Below are 10,643 nucleotides of genomic sequence, written 5' to 3' on the forward strand. Positions count from 1 at the left end.
ATGTAAGTAGGCTGTTTTACCTTTGCGCTGTCTGTTTGTATATTTGGTTTTTGCTCACATAAATTTGTATTCGTCTTTTTGCAGAATATTCTGTATGTTATTGTTTTCTTCTTAGGCCGTCATATATCGGAGTAATGGATGAATAAAAAAATACTCTCCAATCAAAATATTCAATAGATATGATGTGTTCTTTTAAGAAATATGATCGTACCTTGGACGTATAGCAAGAACCTTTGAGAATGTTTCTTGGAGTTCATCAACATATTTGACTAAAAACTGAAAAAAAAATATAGAAAAATGTGCTTTATACAATAAATTCGTACTTGTAGCAAGTTATGGAAATTTCTGTGTGTATCGTCAGAAAGAATCGCCATATTCATTGATTACTAATGTATTTTGATTATTCACGTACTTGATAATTTATTTTGGAAATTGGAAGAACGTGTATTTGCGCATCTGTGATGAAATCTGTCAATACACTAGATATTTCATCATTTTGTATGCATTTCATCGCTCTATGCCGATCGGCATCAATCCATACTTTGTAATTAAATTCCTGTGCAAGCCGAAGCCATACCTTGTTCGGAAAATAAATGCAAGAATATATATAATTATTCAAGAATATAGGAGATCCCAAAGAGGGGAATTACCTTCTCTTTACCTGAAATTATCAGAAAAGAAATGAATTGAGTAGTTTGTTATATTAGAAAAATTTAGGAAAAATGTTTATTGTATTACTCAGCTCTTCACTACTACTATCAAATCTCAATTTTTGTCAGCAATATATTTACTATTTTTCAAATGCTTTACCAATTTTATATGCTCCGCAGACGATTAAATGAGTGCCTGAGCTGCTGCTATTAATGAATTCTTCACAGTATCCAATGCTTTCCTGGGGGCAAATCAGATATGAAAAATGAAATTAATGAAAGGATAGCAATGCTTCAGTAATGAAATAATAATTATTACATCGATACTTTCTGCCTGTGTTGGAAAATCAAATTTTGAAGACAAATAAGTTGTATCCAAATAAATTGTCCTTCGGGAGGAGAATGAAAAAAGAAAAATATAAACATAATCGTAATAAAAAAATGGATAAATTTACTCTATTTGATTGTTCCAAAACTCAGGATATTCTTCCATTGTGGGCGATGCACGCATATCACCAGTATCTAATAAAATATTTTTGATAAATGATTTGAAATGAATTTCATGGTGTTTGTCATACATACGAAGTATACATTTTCCAGTCTTGAATTTGAAAAGAAACATCACAGCCCCTGGGCAACTGTTTAAAGAAAATCATAGTTTTAATTATTAATGCAAATTGCTCAGTTCAAAATTATGAAAAATATTCAATCTCACTGATTGGCATCGAGAGCAGTTACTTCAACTTCATCAACGAAAACAGGTATACTAATATCAAGACATCGAATATATTGTTTATCAACTTTGATAAACTCCATCACTAATCTACCTAAAGTGACCAGATAAGACATGAATTTTATTACGGATCTTTAATTATGGATTTTCTTGCTTTCTAATTTGTAATGGTTTTCAACCATCTATTGTCATACTTTCTCACTCACACAGAATTCAAATAGTAATTTAGTACCTATAATGTAATTTACCTGATATATTGGATAAATAAAGTTTATGATTGAAACTTTTTTTTAATCCAATATAGTGATCTGCGTGAAAATGGGAAAGAAAATAACAATCTACACCATCAATATCACCATACCGAAAAGCATCCACTGCAAATTTAGTGCCTTCAATAATTTTATAGTATGGAATATTTTGTATTTTTTTACTTAAACTATAGTTTATCATATAATTTTCAGCATCATTGGGAATGCAATCAGTTTTATCAAATGCATCAATATTTTCATTTAGTTCCTTAGGTTGGTTTTGATTAGCAGTGGTCGAAACGATAGTTTTTGTTTGAATCTCTTTCGGAAAAATTGATTGTTTTTGAAGTTTTAAATCTTCCTGTTTTCCAACGTTCGATCGCTTTTCTAACAAGATATTTGTGGATTGTTTATCTTCTTCAACTAAAAACGTAGATAAAATATAATAAAGCTCATGTTAAATGTCGATTTTAATAACTTACAATCTTTTTTTGTTACTTTAAAATTTGAATGAAAATATTCATCAATTTTATGGTATTTGTGATGTGATGGGAATGGACGGCCTCTTTTAATGGATTTTAGTTTCTTTTTTATGTTTTTGTTCTCAGAAACATTACTTTTAGTTGAATCTAATATTTTTATCATTTTTACCAAAATATAAAATACAAAACTTAGATGACAAAGAAAAAACGCAACATTGGGGGAAGAATTATTAACATGCCACTTTCCATCCCATGAAACAGAACAGCAATCAGATTCTTCCTATAACGTATTATGAATCAGTTTTGACATTTCAGTTGCTACTTGGGGTATGTAAGTGACAGCTTGAACGTTCTTTTGTTTAAAACACGTCGCGTGCTACGCGTTTCTTTTTGATCAAAACTTCTTTGAATATAAGATCTTTACTTCAAACTGATTGATTATTTTCGGAATGAATTCCAATAAAATTAATCAAAAAGAATACCTGAAAAGATATTTAGTTGACGATGTAAGGAAAAAGAAGAAAAAGGGAAAACTTTCACAAAAACCTACGTAAGCTTATTATTATTATTTATTTCACCGTCTGATCACAGATTGAATATATGTATCACAATTATTTTACAATATCATTTGTAATGAAATCACTTCCCGATCGAATAACCAGCCACCAGTCTTTTCGACTTCGGAGCAGCAGATATCGATTGTGTCCGTTACACATTTCCAAATCATAAAATAATTTTTCTTAACTAGCCAATTTACAGATTATTAAATATCACATTGTCCAATTTTACAATATCATTTCTAAAAATTTGCCTCGATGCCGATTCTAAGCATGTTTCTCTTACTAAATTAAAAATGTTACAAGCCACGTGTTGATTATGTGCATACTCCGATGAAAATTTTCTAACTCTAATCAGTTCTGTATTTCTCGAATTTCTTTGGTTTTCGTTATATTGCAGTCAAACCCGCCCAAATGTCGGACTATTTGTTTGAATTTTCAACTTCAGTTTGATATTTAACACTTTTGCTTTCATCTAAAAATATCATTCTATACACAATTCTATGTAGAATTTAATTGTGTGAAGCACAGAGTGAAGACTTGTCAGAGTGAAAAGAGTCAAAGAGAGTAATTTCCAAAAATATATTATTATTTTCCATTTTTCCGTCGTAACATCAAAAATTCCAAATGTCGTATATTCATCTTCCAATTCTCAGCTCCCAAATCTCGACAAATTTCATGAATTTTCACTGAGAAACTTGAACAACTTTAAGTTTTGACAGCTCATGAACGCATTCTTTACATTGAGGTAAACAATACAAAATATTCAAGTTGAAATTATTGGATTGATATATTTTTGCTGCATATTTAATTTTATTTATTTTTTCATAATAAAATGGCAAAAATATTTAAAAAATATTACGTTATTTCACTGATCTATAATATTATTGGTTTGAATTTCACGATGATCCTGTCACATCTGTCGAATCCAAAGTATTTCACTTGAAACTTCAGTGCTTTATGTGTCGGCAATTGGACGATTTATTCCGGAATAATATTACAGTGAAAAATGAAAAATAAATATAATTGTTTTTCTTTATATTTTCAATATTTCTTTTCAATAACTAAATTAAACTATCTACAATTCGCTGACATATTTTTTTCCAAATTAGTTATTTTTTCATATAAAAAAATGCATTTTATCGACTTGTCTCAAAATGACAAAGTTTAACTTTTGACGTGAAAAAGTGATAAAAATGCCGAATTTTTTTGAACGTAATTTGTGAAAGCAATAATAGGTTTTTGATTAAATTTTGGATTATAATAAAGAGATTTGATATTGATCTTTCATAATTTACTTTTAAAAATGCAATTAAAATGAATTCTCAATTTTTAATTTCAATTCAACTCTCCGACATTTGGTCGTGTGTCGATATTTGGCAATGTACTGTATAGACAATTTTATCTCGTTTGATGAATCCCATTGCCCCATTTGCACTGTCTGTAATCGCGTCGATGTGATTGACAAATGTAAGCTTCGTGTCAAATACATCTTCCAGATCCTTGTGTAAGGTGATCTGTTCAAATGTATGTTGACCGTTGTTGATCGCATAATCATAGTTGACTATGTTTCCGCCTTTTGAGTATGTCATTATGAAAACAATCAGTACACCATTCACTCAACTGATTAATGGCATTTTGAAAAATTATGGCATCCAAAGGCGATTGTGTGGTTCGGATCAATTTTAGATCATCTGCGAATAATAAAACAAATTCATTTGATACTATTTCCAGCATGTCATTAATAAATACAATGAAGAGACAAGGTCCCAAAATACTTCCCGCTGGTACACCTGATGACACAGTGAAGGTTCATAACCTTCTTTCACCAATTCTAACAAACTGCGTTCGTTCTGTCAAATAATCGCGGATCCATTTGACAAGCCGTCGTCCGAATCCGAATCTCAGCAGCTTCTGCAATAATTTCTTGTGGTTCATACTAGGGGCAGAGCAGTACTAGAATAATAATTTTTGTTTAAAGTAATTCTATGTTGTGAGTAGTAATCCATATTAATCCGCAGTAATATACACTTGTGTAATTTCTATTGGGTGTGCCATTTTTTTTTTTTTTTTTTTTCGAATTGGGGAGCTAGTTGTAGCATCACGCGTACGCTTCATCAGTGTTTTGCGCAGACCCAATGGTGTTTTTACATGCAATTTACGTTTTTGTGCCATAGTCCGATGCATTTCCGGAAAGTACGCTATCTAGGCCGATGCACTCCTGAAGGTATGCTATCAAGCCTGATGCATGTTTTTACGGGGTTACGCTATCTAATTAGCCTTGACACAAACCCTATTGCATGGTGCTGTCATTCGATTGCTTGGATTATTCCTCCAATGCAATTGTCGTGACAGTCACAATTCCACCGATACATATATGGCGTTGAGCTCTTTTTTCAAATGGGGGAATGCGAATACCACTGATTTACCGGTATATTCACCAGTAGTTCGGCACTACCTTTTTTGCGGTTTATGTATTGGACATTGATATATCCAAGACATCAACCTAACGCGAAGGCACTCCATTTTTACGTGTGTCTGTGCTGAACCCATATCTTCGCTGTGCACACACACGGGACCGACGGCTTTAAGTGCCCTCCGAAGCACTCCACAAATCCGAGATACGGCCAAAACCTCTCCTCATTAAACCACTGACAATTCCTGAGCGAATCACGGTGGAAAAATACCGGACGAAAGAGGTAATGTCAAATGCCCTTATAAAGTCCCTAACGCAGTTTCTTACACCCTTTTACTCACACACAAACAAAACAAAATGTCAAAAAACAGCTGTTCGAGCGAACCATTCATAACCAACTTCATGCTACTTGTAGATTTGGAATGAAAATAATGTTTGAAATTTCTTTGATATTTCGAAAAAATTAACTAATTATTTTGGAAATTTTTAATATGTTTAGAATAAAATAAATTTTTAAACATTTTTTGTACTAACAATATTTTAATAAACATTCACTTATTATTTAATTTTCACAATTTCTATCAATTCACAAATTATGATTCTTAGCACTAGCTGAAGTTGGTAATATGTCAACCTTAAATCATTCATATAAAAACATATTGTGTTCCCGCACACATAAATGTTGGGGACTTTTGACAATTCCACTTTGACCGAGAATCGAACTCGTATCCTCACGCTCACAAATCTGGCACGCTAACCACTAGTCTATGGCTGGGTGTGCCAATTAATTTTAAAGGATTTTTGTGTGAAAAGATACATTTATTTAAAAACAACTGTACAATATTTTCTACCCAATGTATTGCCCATCGTTAGCTATGACTTCCGCCCATCTTCTTGGTAACTTGTCGATTCCACGTCGAAAGAATTCCTCATCTTTTGACGCTATCCATTCATCGATCCATTTTCGCACTCCTTCAGGATTTCGAAACGATATCTCAGACAAGCCCATTTGCATTGATCGAAACAAGTGGTATAGTCAGAAGGGGCGAGGTCTGGAGATTACGGGGGGTGATCAAGCCGATCCCAACCGAACGCCTCTATCTTTTGTTTGACGATGTGTGCTCGATGTGGCTTAGCATTGTCGTCGTGAAACAAAACTCGATGATGTTTTCTCGCTACCAACGGCCGTTTTTCGTTCAATGCATGCGCCAATTTGTTCAATTGTTGTCGATAGCGTTCAGCTGTAACCGTTTCACCTTGTTTTAGCAGCTCATAATACACGATACCTTTCTGATCCCACCAAATGCACAGCATGACCTTCTTCTGGCAATGTATGTCTCGTTTTGGCTGCGATGGTCCTGGTTGGCCTGGATCAACATACGCTCCTTTACGTTTGGAGTTGTCGTAATAGACCCACTTTTCATCGCCATTAACAATTCGACTCAAAAAACTATGTTTTTTGTGCTCGGAAAGATGTTGTTTGCATGCTGTGATTCGTGCTCTCAATTGAATTTCATTCAGTTGATGTGGTACCCATTTTCCCAACTTTCGAATCTTTCCCATTGCATGCAAACGCACAGAAATGGTTCTTCGGTCGACATTCAACTCCATTGCAAGTTCTTCTTGCGTTCGACATGCATTTTCATCGAGTAATGCTTGCAAATCTGCATCTTCAAACTTTTTTGGCTGACCTGGCCGTTCATTATATTTTTTGCTGACTCCTTAAAGAACATAAAGATATTTACATAAACTTTTACTTTTTGACATCTTCAACACATATATTTTCAAACATTTTTTCACTGTTATTTTATCAAAATATTGAACTCACTTTAATTTTAATAAATTACTCGAAATTTCTCAAACACGTTTTATATCACATTCCATGAAATGTCAAAAATTCACGAACTAAATGTTGCCCGATGTTGTCAAATTCCGACTACGCGCCCTCGTAATCTGAACACTGCACCGCTATGTATCAATCCTTTAAAATTAATTGGCACACCCAATAACAGCAATTTAATGACGTTTCATGTGTACGTTGTATATTATATTTGTTAGGAATAAACTGGACCAATAGACACATTCTCAATAAAAATTACCATAAAAATTCCATACAATTTTCGGTATTTTGATACAATTTCTGGTGGTTTTACTATGTTTGTTAGCCAAAATTGAATAATTTACAAATTTTGTAGATTACATGGGAAACAATATGTAATTTACATGGTAGTAATCTACATTTACAAAATGTAGATTATGTATCAAAGTAATCTACATACCAACCCAGGGAATAAAGCGATCGTCGTATATTGCGGATTGAAACAATTTATTCGATATTTATTAAATTAAATTCGATATTTTCCATTTTTTTACATTCTGTTAGAATTTACGTAAGTGTGTATTATTATGGATTAATATGGATTACTACTCACAACATAGAATTACTTTAAACAAAAATTATTATTCTAGTACTGCTCTGCCCCTAGGGTTCACACGATCGAAAGCTTTCTCAAAATCGGTGTACAGCATGTCCGTTTGACATTTTTTGACCATCATTTGACATTTGAGTCCATCGTGAAAGAGGTATTGATATGACATATTGGTGAACATAATATGTTTTTATACGAATGAATAAAGGTTGACATATAACCAACTTCATGCTAGTGCTATGAATTACATTTTGTGAATTGATGGAAATTGTGAAAATTAAATAATAAGTGAATGTTGATTAAAATATTGTTAGTACAAAAAATGTTTAAAAATTTATTTTATTCTAAACAGATTAAAAAATTCCAAAATAATTAGTTCATTTTTCGAAATATCATAGATTTTTCAAACATTATTTTCATTCCGAATCAACTAGTAGCATGAAGTTGGTTATGAATGGTTCGGTCGAACAGCTGTTTTTTGACATTTTGTTTTGTTTGTGTGTGAGTAAAAGAGTGTAAGAAACTGCGTTAGGGACTTTATAAAGGCATTTGACATTACCCCTTTACCATTTGCAGTAAATTTGTTGAGGTTGATCGATTTTTCACCAATCCATGTTGATTATGGTAGATTCTCGAGTTTACAAATGTGTCGATTTTGCTTAACAATAATTTCAAAAAGTTTTGCTATTGTTGGTATGATCACTACTGGCCTGTAATTCGCTGCATTGATCTTTTTACCAGCCTTGTAAATTGATGTAACGATTTACAAAATAGCGCTGTTAAAATACCGGTTAACGGTTCCGACAATGAGTGTGCACAATTCTTTAACACTTTCGGTGATATTCCATCTGGGCCGGCTCCTTTGTTCGCGTTGATGGATTTCACTGCCAACAAATAATTCCGCTTTCGATGTGTCGGTGTTTGCAGTCTCATTGTTGTATTCAACGGTGGCCGGAATATCACTTCTCTTTCTTCTGTCATTCACAAAGCGCCAAAAATAAAAAAATGTCATTTGTAACGAAAAATTCGTTCATTGCATCGTAATCGGCCGAATTGCATGCATATATTTCCGATGCCTGCGGTGTTGTGGGCTCATTTCCATCAATTGTCACTTTGACTTCAATTGCCTTGTGCCAGATGTCAGATTTTATCAATGTCCGTGTTGATTAAATCTCATAGAACTTGTTTGTGAAAACCAAATCCAAAACATTTCCGGCTAGATTCACGATATTTGACAGTTGGTGGAGTCGGCTCTGATTCATTTGACACTGGGATGATTAAAATCACCGCATACAATAACGATGTCATTTCCATTGTACGGGATTAGTTTCACGGTCTCAGAACATTCCAAGAATTTTGCCGTCTCGTGCACCGAACGAATGTACACCGCAAATACATATACATTGCACAAATCGAATGCAATTTTGACACATAAATGCTACAGGCCGCACTATTCTCCGAAAGGATCTTTTTCTCACTGTTGTATTTATTTGCATTCCACAGCGATCAAGACATCTCCACCGTCGATTCTGTCACTTGTGCGTTCTGACCGATCACCACGATACACGTTATTTCGTTTCCCGAAATGCTTAATGTCGGTAATATTTTTTTGGAGCCACGTTTCAAAGAAAGAAATTACCTGAAAAGGACACGATTTTGTGGCTAATGGATGTACAAATTGGATGTACAAATTTAGTTTGATTTGATTCGAGACTATTTTTGGCGAGGTTTTTGCTTGTTTTTGATGCGGAGTCAATGTTGTTTCGATTGGATTTTGGTGATGGTGATTTCTTTGTGCTCGATGTTTGTGCGACTTTGTTCGGTGATTTTCCGGTGATGTTGTTTGGTGAATGTGATTCGGTTAAATCCATCAAATCTGGTGTCGGTGGTTTGCGGATGTTTTCAAAATTCAATGCCGGGAAAAAATCACCTAAAGTTTTGTTCTGAGGGAACTCACGAACAAGAACATCTTCTTCCCACACTTCCGGATTGGTCAAAATCGTCTTCATTTAATTCGATTTTAAACGAAACAAACTTCAATGTGGTGACATCTTGGGTGACATCCTTATCTTTTTTCACTAGTTTGTGCACATTGAATCTCGATTTTTCATTAATCGATGTTTCGGACGTGATATAGTTGATAATTCCTTCGGATGTTGCCGTTGGTTTGAAGCCAGAGACCCAAGTTGCCTTTTTGAACACCGGTTTTTCAATTCGTTTCGGCTTGACTACAACATTTAGACGATGTGTGGCTGATTTTGTACCCATTTTTGGCAATGGGGCATCGAAGTCTCGAGATTTTGACTTCTGAGACAATGGTTTCGGGGAAATGATTTCAAAATGTATCACCTCAACAGATGACTGCATTAATCTTCAAAATGACTTGGATCGAGTAGCGGATTATTATGAACGCAATTTATTAAAATTAAATGTCAACAAAACTAAGATCATATCATATCATCGGGGATCTCTGCAATATGAATACAAATACAACATAGGCGGCGTTCAAATTGAAAGAGTCTTTATAATGAGGGACTTGGGAGTGTTGCTTGATGTGCAAATGACTTTCGAATCACACATTGAGCATGTCACTGCTAAAGCCAAATCAAGACTCGCTTGGTTAAAGTTCTACAGCAGGGATTTTGTCGACCCATGGACAATTAAACGCCTTTATTTTACATTTACTTTATGCGCTAAGGAGAATGAACTGGGACAGCTATAGACTTCCGAAATATGAGCATAGACTGCTGTTTTTGCAAATGATTACGCTTGAGGAGAGACGCAAGGTGGCGCAAGTGTCTTTCATCTTCAAAATTATCCATGGAGATATGAAGTCAACTCATATATCAAATAGTTTGAAATATTACGATTCGGCGCATAATACCAGAGCCACACCGCTATTTGATATACCAATTAGAAAGAGTGATTACACAAAGTTTGAACCAATTAATTATATGTTAGCAACATTCAATGATTATTATACAAAGAAAATACCATGCATCTTTTCGTTCGCTGATGATACCAAAATTTCAAAATGTATAACATCAGAAGATGACTGTATTCATCTTCAAAGGGATTTGTATCGTGTGGCAAATTACTATGAACGCAATTTATTAAAGTTAAATGTT

At 33.8% G+C, this 10,643-nt stretch overlaps 1 protein-coding gene across 3 annotated transcripts; it reads right to left on the bottom strand.

Moving 5' to 3' along the window:
* Nucleotides 1-83: 83 nt before the first annotated feature.
* LOC116351361 (DNA cross-link repair 1A protein-like) lies at nucleotides 84-2,599 on the bottom strand. Of its 3 annotated transcripts, none has more exons than XM_031783458.1 (11): nucleotides 2,114-2,599; nucleotides 1,815-2,054; nucleotides 1,632-1,757; nucleotides 1,366-1,477; nucleotides 1,233-1,288; nucleotides 1,106-1,172; nucleotides 970-1,039; nucleotides 811-892; nucleotides 651-661; nucleotides 413-577; nucleotides 84-276 (listed from the first exon to the last, which is right to left on the bottom strand). In XM_031783458.1, the coding sequence occupies exons 1-11, from the start codon at nucleotides 2,274-2,276 to the stop codon at nucleotides 193-195; spliced, it is 1,176 nt and encodes a 391-aa protein (XP_031639318.1). In that variant the 5' UTR covers nucleotides 2,277-2,599; the 3' UTR covers nucleotides 84-192. The 3 variants fall into 3 exon arrangements, with proteins under 3 accessions (XP_031639318.1, XP_031639317.1, XP_031639316.1); XM_031783457.1 differs by having other exon boundaries at nucleotides 1,632-1,772; XM_031783456.1 differs by having other exon boundaries at nucleotides 1,632-2,054.
* Between the last annotated feature and the right edge of the window lie 8,044 nt (nucleotides 2,600-10,643).

Source organism: Contarinia nasturtii, unplaced genomic scaffold (genome assembly GCF_009176525.2).
Source record: "Contarinia nasturtii isolate CC-2019 unplaced genomic scaffold, AAFC_CNas_1.1 Cnas_scaffold_5317, whole genome shotgun sequence".
NCBI classification, from domain to species: Eukaryota; Metazoa; Arthropoda; class Insecta; order Diptera; family Cecidomyiidae; genus Contarinia; species Contarinia nasturtii.